The 25216-nt window shown below is 39.3% G+C and overlaps 1 protein-coding gene across 1 annotated transcript in view; it reads right to left on the reverse strand.

The window, feature by feature from the left end:
* Nucleotides 1–25216, reverse strand: part of EFCAB6 (EF-hand calcium binding domain 6) — a 120110-nt gene that overhangs the window by 42870 nt on the left and 52024 nt on the right. The window contains 10 exon segments of the mRNA XM_084538209.1: nt 233–468; nt 1611–1639; nt 1642–1740; nt 6308–6332; nt 6336–6421; nt 8831–8948; nt 12126–12303; nt 16703–16870; nt 20607–20743; nt 20747–20767. Coding sequence (XP_084394335.1) covers nt 233–468; nt 1611–1639; nt 1642–1740; nt 6308–6332; nt 6336–6421; nt 8831–8948; nt 12126–12303; nt 16703–16870; nt 20607–20743; nt 20747–20767 — 1097 coding nt within the window.

Below are 25216 nucleotides of genomic sequence, written 5' to 3' on the forward strand. Positions count from 1 at the left end.
TTTAAACAGTCCCCAGGGTAATTCCACGATTTTAATTTAGAGGTAGATTTAACAACTGGTATGTGTCGTATAATCATTGAGCACTTTACAAAGCTACCCAACTTCAGCTTGATAAGGAAATATTAAAATATATTTTCCTTCAATCGTACCTAATACCAATTTTCACACAGCATATTAATTTCTGGAAACACATCAGATTATTGTAGGTACAACTCAACTTTTTATTTCTTACTTGTGAGATGGCACCAGCGAAGGGTGTACATCCTCAGTTTCCTGGGTCTGGAACAGCTGACAGAATTCTTGGTAATTTAACATGGTGGTCAGGTTCATTCCCAAGAAACTAAGTAGGCGCAAGAACTTCTTATCTCTAAGACCACACAGAAAGCTGTCAAAGAACTGCTGAAAGTCAGGCATGTTGATGATACCATCATGGTTACCGTCTGTTTCATGGAAGGCAGAATAGGTGTCCTAACAAGGAATATTTAACTAAATATATTCAATATGTCAACTACATCATATTTTAAAACATAAAAAATACTGCTCTAGACTTGTTTTGACAACAGACAAATATTTTAATGCAGTTTAAGAATACAAAACACCAATGATACTGCCTTACTTAACACTTGGGTTAGTCTGCAATAAAGTGTAGTCCTATTGCTTTCATTTTAAGCATGTACAGAACTGAACAAAAGCAGTGAGCATCAAAAAGCCATGCCCCCAAAATTTATAAAGTAGCCTCCACTTTCCATCAGTACCATACTGAGGTGACTCATCTTTACCCATCATCTTGCACACCCTTAGAAAACCTGTTATGAAGAGAGACTTTATAGCAATTAATCTACTAGCTGAACACGTTCTCCCATTAAAATAGGCGTAAAATGCTCCAACACTTTTCAAATGGTGCAGATCTACCGAAATCTGAAGTAATACCCGTCAATATGATCAACTTTTTTAGGGGTGTCCAGGCTGGTTTGAACAGAGGACCCCACAAGACCCCCAGAGGACTGCTGATCTTTCCAGTTCTCCTAGGGAACAGGGACAGAATGAACTGAGCAAAAGGCTAATGACTGCAGCATCTCTCCTTTTGTAAAATGTGCTCTTTTGTATGCTGTGCATATCCATGGTAGGATTTCAAGGTGTACATTCTAATGGTAGTTACAGAAAATAATAAGCAAACACAGAAAAAATGGAAAACAACTCTTGATTAAAAACACCATGTTGTGAACTTTAGGGACTAAGAATCTCTTTTTTAAAGATCACTGTCATGAATAGATGGACTGTTCCATGAATGAGTAGCATGGAATTATTCTCTTCTAATTGCAAAATCTTTAATAGCTATGCTCACAAATGGATGGAAAATGGAAAATGTAACTCGGATTTTATTTTCCTGGCAAAGGCTGCAGAGTAGACAATTGGGTGGAAAAAAGTTTTTGCCTTGAAAGCTGAATGTATTTGAAATGGAAATTTCTGAAAACACAAAAGACATGAAATCTAATACAGTTTCAAGTCACTGTTCTGACAGCTCCTCCAAACCAACTTTTAGAACAAATGTTTGTATCACAAATAACCAGCTTCACTTCCCAAAGCAACCCATGTCTTGATGTATTCAGCCCATAGACTTCCATCAGCTTATCATTAAGCTAAGACATTCTTCAGCAGTCATGTAGCAATATTTAGCATTATTTACTCTTTGGTTTAGGCTGTTACATAATGTAGCTCCTGGCCCATTCAATCCAGCATCTGGAATAGAGAAATCAGAGTGACAAATTTTGAAAAGATGATATTAAACATATCTGATAAATAGCACTGTAGTATACCAGAAGTAAACCAAGAAACTCTTCTTTAGAGCCCAAACATGATGACTTACAGTAGCTGTATACAATACTAGGGGCGTCCAGCCAAGTTACAGTAACTGCCTCAGCTGCTATAGTTTTCCCAGTACAAGGTGAAGAAAGGTCATAGTGGATAATCTCAGTGGAAGAAAGCACAGATGAGACAAGGTCTTTTTGCTTTTCCTTTAGCCTTCTCTGGAAGAGTCTGGCTCTTTTGAGGAAGGAAGGTATCAGACTGGGGGAGGAGAAGAGGAATACCATAAAAGCCATGATTTGATGTTGTATGAGGGAACTCATGGTCTGCAGCTGCTGCAGACAATGTCACAAAAATTAATTAGACTTGTCTTTGATTGTGTAGTACAACTACTGCATGCTAGATCATCTCCCCTGGAGCATTTCTATCACAGCTAACCCCTCCTCTGTTTTGAATTAATGTAAACTATTTCAGGAGACCTGACATCAAAATGATCCTTACTTTCCAGTCCAGACAGAGTATCTTACCTCAGACTATTTCGCTTGATGTTCATTTCCAGCAAGATTTAGTCCTGCACAAATGGCAGCTTCATATTTTCACAATTCTAATTTGTGCATTTTAATATTGCACAACCCAGCAGGATCAGGAATAGGAGACATCCAGCTTCCCAGCAGGGCACATGTGTACTTCCAGTCCTGAAGGGCTAAGGTATTTTTAGGCCACAGAAAAGCTACTTTGGTCACTGTTCCAGATCTTTCTGATTCCTTCTGCATATTGTACAGTGGTACTTCAGGAAACCATTTCACCATGGTTTTGGGGAAGAGATTAAATAACATATTTTGACATCTCTTGAGCATTTTATAATTTTTCTACAACATATTGGCGCGTGGAAAAGACTCCACAACAATAGGGTTGTAAAGTAGGTATACTTTATTGCAGTGCACCGGGCGCACTGGGAATAGCTTCCCTCAAAAAGGTGCGCGCCTGCCTGGTCATCTCTCAACTTTATACACGAGTACAACTTTATACACGAGTACAGTTACATATTACATGAGCTCTAATACATATTCATTAATTTCCCTGAAAAGGAGGACCTCTTCCAAGTACTCATTTCTATACTCTCCGCCCTTAGCTCCTTCTGGTTGCACCCGTGCAGCGTAGCCTGGTGGTTGTGGGCAGGGGTCTTTCAGGATGAAGGCAACGAGGAAGAGGAGGTTAAACTTTTTATCTTTCTGGACTTTGACCTGCTGTTGGACAATATTTAGAAGTTTTTTGTTTACCTTTGCCTTGTTTCCTGCCAACAAGTTTTTCATCTTTCCCTAATGAGTTGTTCGTCCTTCTCTCATCCATTGGCCTTGAGCGATAGCTTCTTTTTTACATCTGCTTCTCATACAGTTCTCATCTACATCCCTATAATTAGGATGTTTTTAGGTTCTCATCCACATCCCCGATAATTAGGATATTTTACCATATATGTAGCTAAATACTAATTCGGATAAGTTTTAGCATCTTCCCCATCTCAATATGGGTCATACAGGGGATATACAGCAAAAGCATAAATGTTGCTGGACAAAAGGAGAAGATTTTCTTTGAATGAGCTCTTCGCTGTGAAACCTCCACACTACATCCCAGTGTCCTGTCTCACATGGATATGCACAGTGTTCATTGACATATTTGCTTTGTTGAAATGGTGTTTCTTTACACTATCTCTTTCCTTAGGTTTATAGAGAAAACAGTTAATCAAGAAAGACAGCAACTCCTAAAACCTAACCAGGTGAGCCATCCCTATGCAGCAAAATAGTTTACATAGCTGAAGCTACAACAAGATTACACTGCACAGCATGTAGCCTCCCAGAAACCTTTGGATGAGAAAGAAAAAAAAAAAAGCAACACCCATATGTCTTCCCATTGATTAAATATTGCCACCAGCTTGTAGGTATGTCTTCCTTCATATGTTTACCAAATTTCTAGTAAGGTCTATTATAACTTGAAAGTAATTCACATCAGATTTTAAAACAGGAAAAACTTACAAAAAACATATGCACCGACATTTCTGTACACCTTCCTCCACACTGAAATGAAAAAATTTAAAATAATGGTCTGTCTTCAAGGAATGTTTCCTTTCTTTTTATATTATTTACATACTCCTCCACACAAAAAAAAAACCTCTATAGCTACTTTGATGATCAAAGTAGCTATGATCACTAAATTGTATTCACTGCATCATATTTTCCTTTCTCCCGATCTGATTCTGTAAACTGTACTCATCCATACAGACACATGCATTATCCCTCCTTTTTTTTCAGTTCCAGTCTGTATTGAATTCTAGTCAAAATTTCTACTCATTTTACCTTCCTACTAAAGCTTATCAGAAGAAAACTAGGTCTCTTTACCAGTAATATAACTATAGACAAAGGGGTCAGACTTCTCCCTACCTTAATAAATTATACAAAAATATAAGTTAGGGCTTATTTTTCTTTCCCTTCTGACATTTGAGACTTACTTTATATCAAACACTTCCTCTTACAACCATCAGATAAAGTAACATCCTGAAAGAAAATCTGTGATTCTCAAAATTGATAAAAAACAAAAGTTTTAAAAACAGGAAAAATACTGTTGATTCTTGACTTAAATCAAAAAGCTGGCACACTCACTTTCACCCAGACTAACCTGCTTCAAATGTCATTTATTAGGCTACTGGATGAAAGCATGTTATATTGATGGACAGATGTTTAGCCAGCTGTAATCACAAACTTCTAAACTTCAAGGTCTGAATGAAACAAAGTCTGAATATTATGCCAGCCAGCCACAAGTCAGCTCTCCCCCTTGTCTTAGATCTAAAAAAGAAATAATGACAGCAGAAAATAATAGTAGCAGTGTGGAAAAAAGTAAAACCATACCTCTGACAAAAATAACAGAGGCATAATACAGAAGTTAATACAGGCCTTGAAGCTGCAAAACTTCCATTGATGTTGGTGGCATCCAAATTTTATGCAGGAAGTCTGGACTTAAAACGTAAAAGAACAATCATAGAATCATTCAGGTTGGAAAAGATCTCTAAGATCATCTAGTCCAACCCTGAACCTAGTTCTAAAGTCCACTGCTAAAGTATGCTACTAAGTTCTACATCTACATGTTTCTTGAAGACCTCCATGGATAGTAACTCAACCACTTCCGTATTCCAATGCCACACAACCCTTTCAGTAAAGAAATTTCTCCTAATATCCAACCTAAACCTCCGCTGTTGCAACTTGAGGCCATTTCCCTTCATCTTATTGCTTGGTGCTTGGGAGAAGAGCCCAGTTCCCACCTTACTCAACCTCCTTTAAGGTAATTGTAAAGTACAGTAAGGTCTCCCCTGAGCCTTCTTTTGTCCAAGATAAACAACCCCAGCTCCCTCAGCCACTTCTCATAAGACTTTTTTTCTAGACCTTTCATCAGCTTTGTTGCTCTTCTTTGGATACGATATACAAGAAGATATATAGAAAAAGATATATATAAAAAAAAAAAAATACTAGCTTTACACTTCACCCAGGGTCCCATCCTAAGAAAATGAATTCAGATTCCATCATATTTGTTTTTAAGAGTCAGAAATCAGAACATTTACTCACAGTGCCTTAAAATCAGTGAAATTACTGATGGAGTAAAGCAAATAGCTGAGGTGAAAAAATTATGAATATATTCCTCTGGCCTGCATTCCTCAGCAACAGTAAATCAATAATGGACACCACATCTTCATAATATGGGTGAACAATTCATCTATGTCTATAAAAACAGTAAACCTAGATCTCTCTCACTGGGATTCTTGCTACTCCAGTAAAACTATCAATTAATTTATAGATAACCACATTTCAGCAGTCTCTAGTAGAAAAGTCCCTTAACAGCTTTAACATTCAAAAGCACTACTTTAAAATAAAGCCATAAACCAAAAAGTAACCAGATCACACCACAGAGTTCCAGTTGTATATAGCACCACTAAAAAACTTATCACTAATGGCTTACTAACAGATCTTTCATTCCTGAAATGAATACTGTCTTTTTTTTTTTTTTTTTTTGTCTTTTTTTTTTTTTTTTAATACAGAACAAAAAAAATGTTTCTGGACTCCACTACAACAAAATCATTTCTTGCAATTTAGGATATAACATAATCCCCGGACTGAATAAGAGTAAGAAATGATGTGGGTGACAATACACTCAAGGCAGAGAGACCGGTCAGTCACTCTGCGATCTTTTAGTCACTCTGCAATCTCCATCACACCTCTCTATGGACCTTTAGCCCACATCCCATATGTTCCAGTTTCCCTCCAGCCTTGGGTCAGCTACTCAGCAGTTTAACTGGATCAGAAGTGAAAGAACTACAGAGAGAAAGTTCATCTGTGTGCTAGAAATCATACCACTGATCTCTTCCTAATTTCACAATAGTATTTTCTTGAAAAAGAAAAGTTCGGTATCTTCCGCAAAAGGATTTTTTCATGCTGTATTGGTACTAAAGTTACTTTACCTTCCAATGTCGCAACAAAATCCAGTTAACTCAATCCTCCATCTGGTACCCCTAGCTTTTCCATTAGTAGATTGAAGTGACCATCATCCACTGGCATGCCATGATCTTCCAACACTTGTTACAAGAGAAATAGAATAATCTATATAATGGCCCGTTTTGTTACTTAATATGCCACTTTGAATAGTAAAAGTCTGGATGTTTTATCCTATGGCTCAACTTGATATTACTCTGAAAACTGTTCTCTCTTCCTTATATTTGCAGTAAACCATTTAAATATAGATTTAATCTGCACAACTTAATTCTACACAGAAAGAGACAGAGCAAAGTTAGACTGAGACTGGCATTTTAAGTAAAAGCACCAAGTGACAGACTAAGATTAAATTTCACCTGGAAAGTAAAAAGTGAGAAGAAATAAAGCTCACTCATTTAGCAGACTGGAAGAAATCTGTCATTTGTAGAGTTTGCTACTATCACTTTTCTCCACACACCTGCCAAAAGCATTTCCTGGACAAGAAATGCTGCAGAATGGTTTCAAATCCATAAACCTAGCTGCACTGTTGAACATAGCTGCAGCCAGTTGGAAGGTTAATAACACATCTTGGTTGCTGCTCTTCAAATAAGATTTGGGGATCCATTTTAGGTAATCTAATTTGGCAAAATCTGATCTTTCTGTGTTCGTCCTATGTCCCCTTCTCTCTCTCTCTCTCTCTTTTTTTTTTTTTTTCCCCATCCAGACCGTCTGCCTCTCTGTCTCCATCTAAGAGCCAGAGTGCTCCAATACAGCAGCAGTCTCCCAGTGTAATGTTACCTGGTAGGTGATTGTAGAGGGGTCCCTGTTTTTCTTCTCCTTTTCCCACCTCCTGTTTCCCTGAAAAGTTGTAGTTGCAGCCCTTGCTGCTGCTGAGGGCTTCCTGCAAAACCTTTCATTTCTTTCAACTGCTTTGTAACTCCTGATTTAGGTGTTTTCTTTTATAACTATCCTGCACAGCTCTGTCCTGGTTCTCCAGGTGTTCCTACAGTGATTACTCCTATTATTTTAGTTAATTGCACAGATTAAAAGAAAAAAAAAAAATTAAATGGCTGAACACATAAAGAGTGTTAAAAATAAGAATAATTAGCAAATTACCATTCCTTTCTATGGATGTAAAGCTTCTGGATAAGCAAGTACATTTTATGGTCAGTTGAATATGGATTTACCATTAGATCAAATGCTTAAATAGTAGCGATAAGAAAATCTGGCCATACAAATCCAATCAAAGTTGAAGAGAATCAGTCACAATAGCAATGTTGGTGACTACAGCCTCAACTATTAGCACTTTCATCTAGAGAGAAAAAAAAAAAAAAAAAAAAAAGGGATAAAATTCTTCTAAAACTGCATGCAAGATTAAGCCATATTAAATTCTAAGACTAGGTCGTAGTCTTGTGCTGAATAGCTCACAAAATACATGTAAATAGTTTCTAAGTCTTATTTAAAGGAAGATGATTGATGACAACCTCACAGCAAGGAGATACTGTAACCCTTCACAAAAGTGAACCCACATATATAATATAAATTGTGGACTTTACTCCAGGACACCTGAAAAAAAACTTCAGTTGCCATCTTCCTGATTTCCAACTACATTAATAATAATCCAAGTCCCAAGGTGCAAAGGCAAGGTGTATGCCTTCTTGCCCTGCTACTAGGAGAGTCAGGCCAGTGAAGCCAGAGGTGCTACATTACCCTTTGGTACAGGAAATTAAGTTCTACATCCCCCTTCACTAACCCTCCTCATACCTTTGGTACTGCATAAACAAGCAGCTAAAAGGTGTCCTTATGCTGCTAGCTGTAAAGAAAAACACAGACAACTGGCAGGTTTGGTATAACCCTACAAAGGTTAACTGGAGATTTTATGTCTGTAGTTTTTAGTTATTTAGATGTACAATCAGTTATCATTCTGATGAATGTGTGTATTCTGTCCCTTAGTGTCCCTTCTGTCCCTATTCCTCCCTTAGTGCTACTCTTACATCACATTATCCAAATAAACAGAGTTTATCTACTTCTAAATTAGGCAGACATCCTTTGCCCATTTCTATGGTTTGGCCTGGAATAACAAATCCAAATGCAAGCATCCTTTTATGTTTATCACTATATTATTTACTGTTTGATTAACTTGTTCCACCCTGGAGGACAAGCAACACTGTCCAACTGTACGTTGGCTACCTGGCTGCTCTAGATGAGTCTGTAGGCCAGAGTAGCACTTTTCAAACTTGACATAAATGTAGGCAGTGAGGTTGGCACACCTCCAAAGAACAGTAGACAATGTAGATCACTTAACTTCAGCGTTACCCAAAAATGTTTAACAAAATACCCAACCATATGCACTCGGGACAGGTTACGTTGCCTGAATATTGGTGCCCAGTGCCATCTATGATAACATGATGTATCAAAAACATTTACACGTGGCTTGCAGCTGTGATACGGGGAGTCCCACATTCTTCTGAAGCAGAATTTGAAGGCCAGGGTAGATTCTCCATAATGCTTACAGTGGTAGTAGACACCTATTTCTAGATATTCTTCTACAGAGATCAGGGGGTTTTGGTTGACAGCAAGTTGAGTAAGAGCCAGCAGCATGCCCTGGAAGTCTAAAGGGCCAACTGTACCCTGGGGTGCATTAGGTATGGCATTGCTAGCCGGTCAAGGGAAGTATCAGTCTGCTCTGCTCTGGTGCAGCCTCACCCTGAGTACTGCATGCAGTTTGGGGCACCATGGTATAAGAAAGACAAAATTATTGCAGTGTCCAAACAATGGCCACAAAGATGATAAAGGGTCTAGAGGACAAGACAAGAGAGGAGCATCTGAGGTCCCTTGGTTTGTTCAGCCCAGAACAGAGCAGACTGAGGAGGGGCCTCATAGTGGCCTGCAGCTCCCTCATTAGGGGAGTCGAGGTGCAGGTGCTGAGCTCTGCTCTGTGGAGACAGCGACAGGACCGAAGGGAATGACATGGAGCTGGGAGTGGGGAGGGTCAGGCTGGGTGTTAGGAAAAGGTCCTTCACCAAGAGGGTGGTTGAGAACTGGGATAGGCTCCTCAGAGAAGTGGTGAAGGCACTGACCCTGCCAGACTTCAAGAAATGCTTGCACAATGCTCTTAGACATCGGGTTTGGTTTTTGTGTGGTCCTGATTGGACCCAGGAGTTGGACTTGATGATCTTGTGAGTCCCTTCCAACTTGGGATATTCTATGATTCTTTATTGACCACTGAAACTCCACAAGTTGAAAAGCAGCTGTGCTCCTAAACAATTCAGGGCAGGGATTGATGAACATCTTGGTAGAAATGTCAGGAAAGTTAAAGCAGTAGCAATGCAAAAACTTCCAGTTGAAATTCCACTTGGACAGTGATTAAAACCCCTTGGTTTTGTAACAGGTTCAGAGATTTTTGAAGATCACGAGTGATGGCGACTCAGTTTCAGCTTGCATTTCACCTGGAAATACACATGTCCAGACAGCTCCCAGAGACATAAGGTAGTCAGCCACTTTGGTTCTAACAAGAAATCCCTTTTAATCAGCCTTATTCACAGAGCTCTCATCCTCATTCAGTCCAGAGGAGGTTTATTTCACTCAGCATAACGGGCAGAACAGACCAATACTTTTGCAGGGAAACAAGCCCTTTTTTTTTTTTTTTTTTTTTTTTTTTTTTTTTTGAATGATGAAAAGCAGCAGCAACAGCAGAGCAGAGATCCTGGACAATATTCCACCTAGCTGGGTTCTGCTGAGCTCGGAGGGTTCAAGAACACTACAGTGCAGTATTGCATATATGTGGCTGCACATAAATGGTGATTTTTTACCCTTTACATATTGCCAAAACTTCAGAAATGCATCATGACTAGTGTAATAAAAGAACAATGAAATCACAAAGATTAACTTTCAATGGCTTGTTATTAGACAAATATCTTAAATATGAGTTGTATGCAGACAGCCAATGGAGAAGATAAAGCAGCAGGCAGAATGAGTTTATTCTCCCTAAGAGTGACAAAATGCATGTTACTGCATTAGCTGCAGGCAACAAATAAGCCTCTCAGGTATCACATTGTAGTGTAATTGCAGCAACCAAAGCCAGTATGTCACAAAGGTATGTGCCACAGATATCAGATCAGATATCATATGGCAGGGATGAGCTGCACTTTAACACATCCTTAATTGTTAATTGTTAACAAGAAAATTTTAAGAAAAAAATAAAAATATTTTGTGTGTTTTGTCCTCCCTCTTTCCCTTCCCTTCATTTCAAAGCAATCTCACTTTCTGCACACCATTGCAGAAAGATATCTACGTAAGGGTATGAAGACATGTGGCTAGATGTAACTATAGCATTCATGGGGGAAGACGTTATAATAGCTGAGTGTTCATCTTATCATATGCATCATGCATTTATGTTAAGAAGGGGGGAAAAGAAGGCAACAGATCTGTCATCCCCTTACAGCCAGTACATTTGCCAGTACATTTACAACAGTAGCTGGCAAAAACATGTGCAATCCATGGAACATGGATGGGAAAATTATGTTTATTGCTGAACCACAGTAAAAATAGATTGGGACAAATTTTCACAAGGGACTATGCAGGCCATTTTCAAAGATACAATTCTTTTTTGACCTTCCAACTCTTATCTTACCTCAGTATCTGGATGAAGTGTAGAGTATGAATTACTATCATAACACTATTTAGCAGCAGCTCTTGCTTAAACCTAGGTAGACAAGGGGAGTATTACTGCCATCATGTCTCTTTTCCTGCCCCATGTCAACTTTCAACAAAGCATTTTGCTTTGAAATGTGGAAAGAAAGAAATGTACGGCTGGGTGCCATCAGCATCACAGCTACAATCCCAAATCCATGACCTTATGAGTCTATCTAAAGGACAACACACAGAGTTAGATAAGCAGTCAAGGCAGCAATGGGCCCTGGGAATTCCACATAAAAACATACCTCAAAAAGACATACAAAATCCATTTGGAATCCTTGGCAAGTAAAAACTATACAATTTCAACACAATCATATTGTTGTGGATTTTTTCCCCAAAAATGTTACAGTGGAAAATTACAACATGCTCAAATCACCTGAACTCATATAAGAGTTAGAGGAAGGTTCTCCTTTCCTGTTGGAAAACAGTCAACACCCTGAAATGCTACTACATGGCTTTAGGAGATGTCCTTTATACAACTCCTTTGAAAGCAGAGCAAGAGTGACCAAGGAAGACAGCCAGGGACCCCAGGGAACTCCCCTGACCGCAGCATGATTACAAGCCACACTGAAGTCCATGAGAGGTTCAGAGGAGCATGAAGCTCAGAAATCTGAAAGATGACATAAAACTAGTTTACATAATTCTCACTAAAGTGTCATCTGTTAAGAAACTTATTCTTCATGTAATGATATCCAGTTCCTAACAATTACTACTGTGGAGTTACAAAGACGGTTTAAAATACTCTGAGTTAAGGCTAAGCAATTCTTTAAGATATGCCCACTCACTTTGCATAAGAGGTGTATCAAGAGCTGACATTAGACCTCCACGTCCCAACTGTGTCTCGCAAATCCCAATTCATACATGTTCTTTTTGACACTGCAAGCAGTTGAAGTTTTTTAGGTGAGATGCTGCTATAGTATAACAATTTTAAGTCTTTTAACACAAGCTGAGAATCTTTCTCATACAATAACCTTCATGAGGCCTGTTTAGCTCATTAGTGACTGAAACAATCCTGGAGGATTTAACCCTAGCTGTGTGAGCAGGCACAATGATAAGACAATAAGCATCCTTTTGGAAAAAGCACAGGAAAGAGAAAAACATTTTTCCTACCTTCCGCAAGCCAGATTTACTAATTTTCCCATATGATTGCTTGTTGTAGGTAAAAAAGCTTTCTTTAATAGTTGCTACCTGTTGTAAAAGGCTGTCCGTCAGCCTTTTAATTACTTCATCAACAGTTCTATACTTGGCATACATGTATTTGTTAGCTTTATCTTCAATCTGCTTCTTTCTAAAATTGAAAGACTGCATGAAGACAAATTGCTTATTTTTTGTAGTTTCAAATATTTGATCAGCAATAATGAACAAGACTAACTACAAACAAGACATGGACACAGAAGTTTTTTTGATGCAAAAGAAAATGACAGGTTGATCAAGTAAAAGCACACATTGATTCCAAGGCCTATATTGTGCAACCATTTTTTAAGTATAGCTGGTTCTTAAAAAGAGCTTGCTTTTAAAAATACAAACAGACTGACATTGCTCTGCAGTATTTATTTTGCAAACTGAGATCCTAGACCTCCAAATCACAGGCTTAGTTTATACTGAGACTGGGTTTTTACGTCAGCTAAGGACCAACCTCCATCCTTTAATACATACTGAGTTAACAGAAGAGAACTAAGCCAACATGAAAGAAGCTAATTAAAGTCTTTACATGGATTTTTAAAAGGATAAAATGTCACTTGGGACATAACCTTTTTTCCTGTGAAGGTGAGATTTCCTCTTCTTGGATCCCAAGTAGGTCACTTCCTTTTTTTTTTTTTTTTTCCCCTTTTTTTTTTATTTTTCTCCTTTGTGAGGAATGGACAGCATACCTTTCTTTTTCAGGCTCTCTAAGAAAGTTTATAGATATTAACGGTATAAGTTTTCTGCTGCAATACCAAAACCTTCATCAATAAGCCATTAATGTAAATAACAATTAAATATTTAATAACTTTAAAAGACAGAAAATAAATTAAATTAAAGGGTATGTAATGTGTCCCACTTGTACATATTTTGCCTTTGTTATGGATTTACCCCATGAAAAGGAAAGATAGAACAATTACTTTTGTTTAATCTGAGAGCATGTATTTCCATATAAGCAAAATGCAGAATATTCAGCACTCCTATTTTTATAGATTTATTAAGTATATTTTATAGTATTCCCTAAACTTAAAGATAATCTTAAACTTTCAACTCTCTTTCTAAAAATATGCCAATGAAGAGTTATTCTCTGATCTGAATAGCACATGGAACATTAACTCTACGCATCCCAAGAGGAATCAAAATATGACAGTTACTGGTGGATCTCTTCTGAGTAAGTCAGGTGGACTCATCTCCTGAAGTGACCTGGTCTTCTGAGAGGTCTTCTATCTTGTGTGAATACAAGAGATTGTGAAAATATTACCAACTTTACCTGCCACTTTCTGATGATTAATATGCTCTCCTGCTTATCCACACAGGCCTTGGCATGAATGACCCCCAGGAAAATGAAAAAGTAAACACAGGACAGGTGAAGAAGGTAAATTCAAATGTTCTTTATATTGTTCCACTTTACTAGAGTTCAAGACTGAGGCAAAGGCTGGGTGTATCCTGGAAATAAATGAACGATTATTTGCAGCATGTGATCTGGAAGGCTATCTTCCTTGTTCAATAAGCTTCCTTGTGGCTTATTCTTGGAAAGCTTGATAACTTCATAATAACCTTAAGTACTGTGTGCAGTTTTGGGTGCCACAGTATAAGAAAGTATAGAACTGTTAGAGAGTGTCCAAAGGAGAGCTACAAAGATGAAGAAGTGTCTGGAGTGCAAGACGTACAAGGAGTGGCTGAAGTCACTTGGTTTGTTCAGCCTGGAGAAGAGAAGACTGAGGGGAGACCTCATTGTGGTCTACAACTTCCTCATGAAAAGGAGTGGAGGGGCAGGCACTATCACCTATCTCTGGTGACCAACGATAGGACCTGAGAGAACGGCACGGAATTGGGAAAGGGAACGGTCAGGTGGGGTTGTTAGGGAAAGGTTCTTCACCAAGAGTGTGGTTAGGCACTAGGACAGGTTCCCCCAGGGCAGTGGTAATTGCCCCGAGCCTGCCAGAGTTCAAGAAGTGTTTGTGTAGTCCCAAAGCTATGGACAACATTTGGACAATGCTCTCAGACATAGGGTCTGTTTTTTTTGTGTGGTCCTGATTGGACCCAGGAGTTAGACTAGATGATCCTTGTGGGTTCCTTTCAACTTGGGATATTCTATGATTCTAATAGACAAGCCTTCAATTAGGATTGAAAAAGGGAGCTCTGCTCATGGGAAAATATTAACCAAAGCCACCTAGCTGAGGGTCTATAACTACCTGGAATAGGGTCACACATAACAGATTTACACAAGAGACAAAGCCAGACAGAAAAGATCAAGCATGCTGACTGTCAGTGCATGAATACAAGAAAAGTGGTATAAACAAGGGGACATGGAAGTCCTTATGGTTCCTGGAAGACCTTGGAATTTTACCATTTGGTAAATTAAACCTTATTTAGAGTTCTACTGATAAAAGCCTAAGAGAATCTGAGTGCTAAAATTATAGGATGCTTACTATACATCCTCAAGAGGGAACACAGGATTTAGATTTAAAGCTTTTAGAAATCTGAAGATTTCTTTCTAAGAAAAAAAAAAAAAAAGGAAAAAAAAAAAAAAAAAAAGCAAAAAAAGCAAAAGCAAAGCAAAATCATCCAGGGTAAAAAAAGAAGATTTTAACTGGTAGAGTAAAGATTACAGCAGAACACAGGTTGTCCAGCCAATTATCAGAATGTGTCAGTGGTATCCTGTTGATGCTGAAAAATCTAGAGAAGTGAAAATCTTTCTAAATTTTATTCTAACTAACCAAGAGAAATGGCCTGAAAAAGGAAAATACAGCTTAGGCAGGAGTGTTGATGGAACAACAAAGCTTATGATTCTTGTAAAAGGAAGGCAGGAGAACAATGAAAAAAAGCATATTTCTACATACTCAAGAAAGTAAGGTATCATAGGAAATGAGTTTAAAGGGAAAATGACTTAAGTAGAGCTGGCAGTACATCAGTGTAACATGCCATCGTAGTATAAAAGAGAAGCATGACCAAAATCTGAAAGGCCATAACACAATATGAGATTCAGTATCAAAAACATCAAGAGTAATTCTATAAATACTTCATTCTATAAATACTTCAATAATATAAGAGCAATCAAGAAAAATGTGGGCTTTCTATTCAATATGGAAAGAAAACTACCAACAGGTTATATTAAGGGGAATGAAGCTCTTAAAGACTGTTTCTGTATCAGTCTTCAACAAGAAGTCAAATGTAAACAGGTAGTTTGAAAATGAACGCTAGTAAGAAATAAGGCAAGAACACATAATAAATTTTGCTATGTATTCAAATTGATATGTAAAGAACTGGATAAAATGGTGCCCCGCATTTATGCAGAAAAGCACACACACCACCTAGCTTTAAAAAGAGGAAAGGAAAAGAACTAGAGAGTTAGACATATTTCTAAAAAATCTATTCCTGCTTTCAGGCAGTAATTACAGAGTCACAAAGAGTTCAAAGCCTGTTAAGAGACACGAGCCACTAGGGATCCTTATGATCTACCCTGATTTCAGGCAAGCTTATATTTTAAGTTATACTACCCTCCAAACAGCACCACTTTCACCTCGGTTTCCTAAGGAAGTAAGAATAATGCAATCAACCAACATGAATGGTGGGTAGTCAGGTGATGCTTTCAAACAACTGACCTCCTTCCAATAGCTAGTGAAGCTCAAAAGAAGTCAGATAGTTGAAGAGGAAAAAAAGGAGGTTCAGGATGATCTGTGACAAGATGCATCACTAACAGAATTGTTGATTTCAGATACTCCTGTCTTCAGATTAAAATATGATCTTTGCACAGGGGAGTAGCCTCTGTTTTACGAAATAGCACCCTTAAAAATGAGGGAGAGGCAATGAGAATACCTTAATGGATGTATTAAGGTAAATATTTCTTTCACTGGGTTCAAGTGAAAGGAAATACATGTGTCCAATATAATTTTAAGGAAAACAAAGCTCATCATATTAGAATACATTATTTTTTTCCAGTTTCTTTTGTTTTTGTTGGTTGGTTGATTGGTTTGGGTTGCATTTTGTTTTCTGCTGGATTATGCAGACATTTCCATATATTCAAAATAAGAAATGAGTAAACCAAACATCTTCATAACATGGGTGCCAATATTAGTGATGCTGGTTCAGACAGATGGAGGCCATACTTAGAGACTTGCTGTAGTCACAGCCATGAGGTGTACTATTGTTCCTGAGTAATGAGCCACACTGATTCCACAGAGAATCACAAGCTTACTCATCAGATGTTATCTAAAGGGCAACCGCAGTTGTTGAATGATTCAGTGAGATATAATCCTTGTGGACTCTGTAAAGGAAGCTCAACCATTTTTACCTGAATTCTAGGGTCTTTGATGAATGATCTATATGTGTTTGTTCTCCTGATGCAATGCTCTGAGCATTGTACAACTGAATATATCTCTGTGAAATGAGAGATCAGCTGAGGACAATACTTACTATTAGAAAAGCAGCATGTACCCTCAGTCTGAGTCTTTTTTTTTTTTTCTTTACATTAAATAGAACATTATCTGCATTAATAAGAGTACCTTTTTGAAAGCTCTTTTTGCCTTTTTTCTTCCCTTTGTTGGCTTCCCTTTGATATATGTGAACTGATACCATTTAAGTCACCAGGAAGAACAGCAACTTTTAAATTATCCAAAAGCATCTTGTAAAAGATCCCACCAGAATTATTATCTTCATATTTAGAGCATAACCTGGATAAAATAAGAATTTGAAAACAATTTCAGAGGTTAAGAACAATACATAACACATATGTCTTAAGGCAAAGATGATCAAAGTAGCACATTTCCTTTCCATATATTAAGGGCATTATTCAGAAGCTTATCCTTAAGTATTGGAAACTAGCCTTCCCAGGCTCCTGAAATCAAAAAGAAAGCAGGAACCTAACATAAACACTATATCATTACCTGGAAGAGCTCTGTTGTCTCTAGAAGGAGCCTAAGAAGAAAAGTATCTCCTGCCTGTAGTTACTCTTTGTGAATACCATGTATAATTAACGCTTGAATTATATAATGGATACTTGGAAGAAACTTGGCTCACCCACCACTACCCTGTCAAACTCAGCAGCACCGGTGGAAGAAGTAGCTAAGATTACAGCCACTACACCACTAGACCTGACAGAAATCATGAAGGAACCCCCTGTCTACCATAACTTGCCACCTGACATAGGAATGTAAAATGAAATCACTAATGGCTTTATTTAATACTCCTGGCTGTGAACGCTAGCAGTCCAGGGCAGACGCTCTGTTAGTTCAGCCCCTTCTTTTATGCTGAAGGTAACGTCCAGCCAAGAGGTCAGCTGGGCCTGTTAAATCACCCTCTTAATTCATTCCCATATAAATTAGCAGAGCTCATAAATCAAAGCCCATGTCATCAAGCCCTTGTTGCTGCTTCACTGAGCTGTTTAGCCTTCCTGGATTTCATTCATGTTCACAGAGCTCTGGGGAATTCCTGGATTAAAGCACAATGCTCCTGTCCTTGTACCGTACTGGGGAAGTATGGCATTCTCTGCACTCCACTTACACCAAAGGCAGGTAGATTGACGCTAAAAAAATATCTGTGGTAAAACACACTGGTAACTTGACGTGTCATGTGTTCCAATGCCTTTCTTCTGAAAAAAATGAAATGCAAGCTTTAATTTATTTTGAGAAATCTAACCCACATCAGGGGAGAAAGTATCAGAATGGAGAGAAAGAGGGAAAAGAATCTCCATTTTCTAGTATTTGTTAAATTCTGTTCAGTGTAGAGGAAAACAAAACAGAACAAACAAAACAAAACAACAAACAAACAAAAGAAGTGAAGACTTCACACAGAAAATGGCTGTGAACAACACAGCACAACATCGGCTTTGTGAGTGTAATCCATAAAAGGCTTCCAAATGCCCTTAAAAATTATTCCCTCTATTCCCCAGTCTGAATGTCATCTTACAGGTAGCCATCTGGGACAAGCATGCCAGCTACTCTGCTGCAGTGATAGCATTATTGTCCTCAAGTGCCTCAGGATGAGTCACATCAATGCAAAAGTCCAATTATAGTAGAAGACCCCAAAGCAGAAGTATCTTTTCAAATAAATAAGACTGATGTGGCTGAACCACTGGAATTCAGAATGTAATTCAGTCACTTCATCACCTTTTGCTCAAAAACCCTGCATCCCTTAAAGAGCCCGTGCTAAATCCTCAATCTGATTATGGCATTCCCAGCACAGATGTGATAGTCTTAAGCCAGTGTGTAAGCATTTAGAGGAGTCAGTTATAATTCTTTTTTTGGTTATTATTTTAAAATACATCATTTTTAAACCTAGCATCTCTTACCACTGTAGAGCAGCAAATGAACAGTGCCACCCACTGTTCCTCTGCATAATCCACAATGTTTTCCTAGGATAGTTTTAAGTAAGATTTAACAAAACAAACAAACAAAACAAAAACAAAAACAAAGAAATATAGATTGGTAAGAAGATGCAAGTCAAAACGTTTTTAAAGAGTCAGGCTAAATCACAGAATGACAACTCTAAGAGTAATATACAAAGTAGATTTTTCAAAAATATCTCCTCAAATGTGGTTGAGCCATTCTAACTTAATTAGCTAATTTATACTCATTTATCCTAAAACCAAACATTTCTCCAATTGATTAGGTCATCTATTGCATTGATTATAAATCCTCTCTTCATCTTATTATAAGAATTACATTTCTTCTTCAGTGTGGTCATCAGCTCTCTAAAACACAACCCTGACGAATGATACTGCTAAGAACAGGTGCTCTTATTCTTCTGCTAGAGAAGATTAAACAATACAGCATGAATGAGACTGCGTTCATGGACTAAATATGGTCAATACAAGACTACATGTCCCTGAATGTCTTTGACAATGCAATTCAAATCTTGTCTTTTAGATGAATATTTCAGAATCCATTCCTGTGAAAAGATTCTAAATTCATCCCATCTATGGTGATACATATCTTGCTTTACTAAACACAGATAGCTGAACTGTTTAACAATGCTGCAATTCGATAATGCAAATATGCTCTACGTTCACCTTATTAGAACTCCTAAAAGTATTCATTTTTTTTTCCTGGGGTTTGCTAGAAAACAACTTCAGTGTTCAGCATTTTGCTAGACTGATCTCACAGTGCTTATCTTGCATCCTTTTAAAACAAAGGTAAAATACATATTCACTAAAATCATCAACGAATTAAACCCTACCAGTCTGCCTTTCACTGCTTTATGTTGTTTTCTTACAGGGAATGTTTAGAATTTCAAGTAAAGACCACTTCGTGATTCAAAGTGACTGTAATTCCTCTCTTTTCCTATAGTACAGATCTCTTATTGACACAAACAATGGTAGAAACATTATTTAGAAAATTGTATAACTGCTGAGTCCCAGGTAATTCCAAGTATAACTACTTGTTCATGACCAATGACCACTGATTGTATGCTACATAGTGCAGAGCTATAAAACTGACAGATGATGAAAGCATATAGTTATAACAGCACACTGTGCTGGAAACATGACTTTTATGAACCCAATACATAGCACCTGAAGTTTTCTCTAAGACATTTATAGAAAGGAAAATACCTACAGTAGAATTGGTTTTACTGATCACATTCATGCTCGTTCATATTTCAGGATCAAAGATTATTTTCCAAAAGCCATTTCCTGTTGGTGCTGTTGTGTTTGTTGCTCACTGATAATGATCAGCAGGACACTGGGTTGTAAATTGTCAGACTGGAACTGATTCCTTTGATTTTCCTATTATGTTTTTAAAGGTAGGAAAGAATTTCACATTTTTCTGAAAGTCACTGACTGTAAGCAGAGAAAGTTAGAGCTCCTGTGAGAGTAGATTAGACCCAATTATGACCCGATTGACCTGTTATTGCAATAAAATGCCTAAATCCAATTCCCTTTCCTTTGGACATAGATACCTTAACCTCATACTCCCTGTGCTTGTCGCTATTTTGACTCCCCAGTTTGGGGAGTCTGCTCATATTGAAAATGAGATTTCATGTTAACAATATTAAATTTAATTTCTCTGTTCTTTACAACAATGGACTACTGAGGAAAGACATAACATTAATTAAATTCATTTTGTATTACATTGTGTTTGGAAATACTAAATAATGCTTGATAATGACTTGGATCTCCAGCACACTAATTGTTCCTTTATAAAAAAGGCTTGTGTCACCTTTAAAATAGTGAAATTATGTCAAACTGACAAGTTCCCAACATGTAATTGTCATGGAAATAAGAGATTTACATGCTGCTCATGTGAGGAATGGGGCATTTTCTCCGCCAATCTTTTATTTTCTATATGCTTAAGACAAACCAAAATCCTTAATGCCTCCAACTATAGCTGTCATATTAAAAGACAGGAAGAAAGATAGGGTAAGAAAAGAAATTACATTAAATCTATTACAATTCACGCATCATCAACTTACTTCATAAATTGTTGATCTGACAAGGAGGGACAAGACAGCTGTAGGACTTTTCTTAGATGACTTCTCTTAATAGTGCCAGTACATTTAGGATCACAGGACTGCAAAGCCTTATGAAAATCTTTCCAGTTTTCTGTGATTTAATCTGAAAGGATCTCCTCCACCTGACAATTGAATGAATTAGTAATGCAGGAAACAGCAAAAAGTGTTCCTGATATTAAACAGTGATAGTGTTGTCACATGAAAAACTGTACTAAAATGACAAACATAATGTAGAAGACCAACATTTGCTGAAAATGAATCATGTTATCACTTACAGTATTACAACATAGAACAAAGAGACCAGACTTCGTAATTTTTTTCCACTAAGCCATTTATGAGCTATCTAATTTAAAGAAAGTTATTTTTAACTAAAACAATTTTAGTATACAGATTCCAAAACATGCTGCAACATCAGACCCAAGTTTATCTTTGAAAATGTTTGTTCTGAAAAATTATTTAAAAGTGACTGTGCAGGAAAGCATATACCTCACTTCATAGACCCTGCTCCTTTAAGTGACTGAAGAGACATATGTACTGAATAACAATGCAGGGTTTTTACTGTCTGTCTCTCCCCTCAGTATTGTAAAACAAAACCCACTAGGACTGAATGAGTTCCAAGTGGCACTCAGCTTACTCAGGGCATAATTTGAAGACAGGGGAAAATAACTACAAAAACTGGCTTATTTCACCGGTTTTAGGATCTGTCTATAGCAGTAGCAGTTAGAACAAAAGTGTACTCAATCTATAAGTGAAAAGGCATTAAAACCAGATGGTTCTGAAAAGAAATGAACATAGGATCACAATTTGACAGCAAATCTCCATATAACTGCAGATCTGTCCAAATACTGTACTGTGCAAAATTTCAGGTGAAAGGAAGGAGGCCGAGATGCCCTTCAGATTGTCTTGGCTGTCTGGAGGTCTAGATGGTTTTTAGGTTCAGGTTCTGCCCATTGCTGTTATTAAGATTACTCTGATTGAGTTACTTCCTAAAGTAATGATAAAAATGAAGTGATTTATTGAAAAAGCCATCCTCTTTTATTTGTACAACCATTGGTTGCCTTTTCTACAGGAAAAGCCACATTGATGAAGCTGGCATCACCACTGAGGAGACAAAAAGTAAAGACTCCCATAAACTCAAGCTTACTTGCACCTGCTTTTCATCAATAACTGGGTACAAACCAGCTATAAAGTCCAGAGCAGACCTACTCCTCAGAACAGAATCTCTCTCCAGGTGTGAAATCACAGTGGCCAGGGTCATGTGTGGCTACTATGTCATCCCAGGTGGTATTTCATCCCAACGTGACAATGATCTGTGATGCTTAACATTTCCTTTATCTGCCTTCCCCCATGCTAACCTTTATTTCATTTGGGATGCTTATTTTAAATGACAAAAAATGGCCACTTATCTCTGTACCTCCCTACTACAAGCCTAACTGGCTTAATTTGTAAATCCAACTTAGTGTGCATGTCAGCTGCATACATGCTGACAAATGTCAGCATTTGTAGTTTTCCCAACATGCTGATTTTACAGGCTACTAAATATTGCCCTAAAATTTCAGCCAGACTGTTATTCTACTCAAAACCAGCTGGAATGGAGTTGAGCTGCTGCATCAAATGTTGCTATTGTTGGAGCTACCAGGGTGCGGGGACTCACCCTGGTTTAACTCCTAAGATCAAAGCCTTTCAAAGCAATGCATTCCATTCAGTGCTGTTCTTTTTGTGCATCTAGTACCTCTTGACACTACTCCACTCTTCTGGTATCTGTAAAAAACACTATTTAGACTACCCAAAACAAAGCTAAACATGGAGTTAAGTCAGTTGGCATATTAATGCAAACCTAAAGAGATTTGATACTGAAAATTATCAACAGATTCTTAATACTAGGAAGATTTGCAAACTGCAGCTTATGTCTTAAAATAATCTGCTAGGCAAAGAAGTATTGCTTAATCTCTGTCAAATTAGATAATCACAGAATCACAGAATTTCTTGGTTGGAAGAGACCTCAAGATCATCGAGTCCAACCTCTGACCTAACGCTAGCAGTCCCCACTAAACCATATCCCTAAGCTCTACATCTAAACGTCTTTTGAAGACTTCCAGGGATGGTGACTCCACCACTTCCCTGGGCAGCCTGTTCCAATGCCTCACAACCCTTTCAGTGAAGAAGTTCTTCCTAACATCTAACCTAAAACTCCCCTGGCTCAACTTAAGCCCATTCCCCCTCGTCCTGTCACCAGGCACGTGGGAGAACAGACCAACCCCCACCTCGCTACAGCATCCCTTGAGGTACCTATAGAGAGCGATAAGGTCGCCCCTGAGCCTCCTCTTCTCCAGGCTGAACAAGCCCAGCTCCCTCAGCCGCTCCTTATAGGACTTGTTCTCCAGGCCCCTCACCAGCTTCGTCGCCCTTCTCTGAACCCGCTCAAGCATCTCCATGTCCTTCTTGTAGCGAGGGGCCCAAAACTGAACACAGTACTCGAGGTGCGGCCTCACCAGAGCTGAGTACAGGGGGACGATCACCTCCCTAGCCCTGCTGGTCACACTGTTCCTGATACAAGCCAGGATGCCGTTGGCCTTCTTGGCCACCTGAGCACACTGTTGGCTCATATTCAGCTGACTATCCACCATCACTCCCAGGTCCTTCTCTGCCTGGCAGCTCTCCAACCATTCCTCTCCCAGCCTGTAGCTCTGCTTGGGGTTATTGCGCCCCAGGTGCAGGACCCGGCACTTGGCCTTGTTGAACTTCATGCAGTTGACCTCAGCCCATTGGTGCAGCCTATCCAGATCCTCCTGCAGAGCTTTCCTACCCTCAAGCAGATCAACACACGCACCTAACTTGGTGTCACCTGCGAACTTACTGAGAGTGCACTCGCCCAGATCATTGATGAAGATATTAAAGAGGACCGGCCCCAGCACCGAGCCCTGGGGGACGCCACTAGTGACTGGCCTCCAACTGGACTTGACTCCATTCACCACGACTCTTTGGGACCGGCTATCCAGCCAGTTTCTAACCCAACGAAGCGTGCGCCAGTCCAAGCCAAGAGCAGTCAGTTTCTTGAGGAGAATGCTGTGGGAGACGGTGTCAAAAGCCTTGCTGAAGTCAAGGTAGACCACATCCACAGCCTTTCCCTCGTCCACCCAGCGCGTCACTTTGTCATAGAAGGAGATCAGGTTCGTCAAGCAGGACCTGCCTTTCATAAACCCATGCTGACTGGGCCTGATCGCCTGCTTGCCCTGCAAGTGCTGCGTGACGATTCTCAGGAGGATCTGCTCCATGAGCTTCCCTGGTACTGAGGTCAAACTGACAGGTCTGTAGTTTCCCGGGTCTGCCCTCCAGCCCTTCTTGTAGATGGGTGTCACATTTGCTAGCCGCCAGTCAACTGGGACCTCCCCCAATCGCCAGGACTGCTGATAAATGATGGATAGTGGCTTGGCCAGCTCCTCTGCCAGTTCCCTCAGTACCCTTGGGTGGATCCCATCCGGCCCCATCGACTTGTGCACATCCAAGTGCCGTAGCAGGTCACCAACCACTTCTTCGTGGATAGTGAGGGCCGCATCCTGCTCCCCATCCCCTTCCACCAGCTCAGGGTACTGGGTATCCAGAGAACAACCGGTATTGCCGCTAAAGACTGAGGCAAAGAAGGCACTGAGCACCTCCACCTTTTCCTCATCTCTTGTAACTAAGTTTCCCCCCGCATCCAGTAAAGGATGGAGATTCTCCTTAGTCCTCCTTTTTGTGTTGATGTATTTATAGAAACGTTTTTTGTTATCTTTAACGGCAGTAGCCAGATTGAGCTCCAGATGAGCTTTGGCCTTCCTAATTTTGTCCCTGCACAGCCTCGCTACATCCTTATAGTCCTCCCTAGTGGCCTGCCCACTTTTCCAAAGATTATAAACCCTCTTTTTTCTCCTAAGATCAAGCCACAATTCTCTGTTGAGCCAGGCTGGTCTTCTTCCCCGCCAGCTCGTCTTTGGGCACGTGGGAACAGACCGTTCCTGCGCCATTAAGATTTCCCTCTTGAAGAGCGCCCAGCCTTCCTGGACCCCTCTGCCCTTCAGAACCGCCTCCCAAGGGACTCCACCAACTAGTGTCCTGAGCAGCTCAAAGTCAGCCCTCCGAAAGTCCAATACAGCGGTTTTACTGGTCCCCTTCCTGGCCTCGCCAAGAATAGTGAACTCCACCATTTCGTGGTCACTCTGCCCAAGACAGCTCCCGACAATCACATCCTCCACCAGTCCTTCTCTGTTTGTGAAGAGAAGGTCTAGTGGGGCACCACCCCTGGTAGGTTCACTAACCAGCTGTGTCAGGAAGCTATCTTCCACGCTCTCCAGAAACCTCCTAGACTGCTTTCTCAGGGCTGTGTTGTGCTTCCAGGATATGTCAGGGAAGTTGAAGTCCCCCACGAGTACAAGAGCTGACGATTTCGCAACTTCTGTCAGCTGCCTGTAGAACTCCTCATCCGTCTCCTCATCCTGGTTCGGCGGTCTATAGCAGACCCCGACCAGGACACTAGCCTTGTTGTCCCTGCCGATCCTAACCCAAAGGGACTCGACCTTGTCATTCCCAGCCTC

This window comes from Aythya ferina (genome assembly GCF_964211825.1).
Source record: "Aythya ferina genome assembly, chromosome: 1".
Taxonomy (NCBI): Eukaryota; Metazoa; Chordata; class Aves; order Anseriformes; family Anatidae; genus Aythya; species Aythya ferina.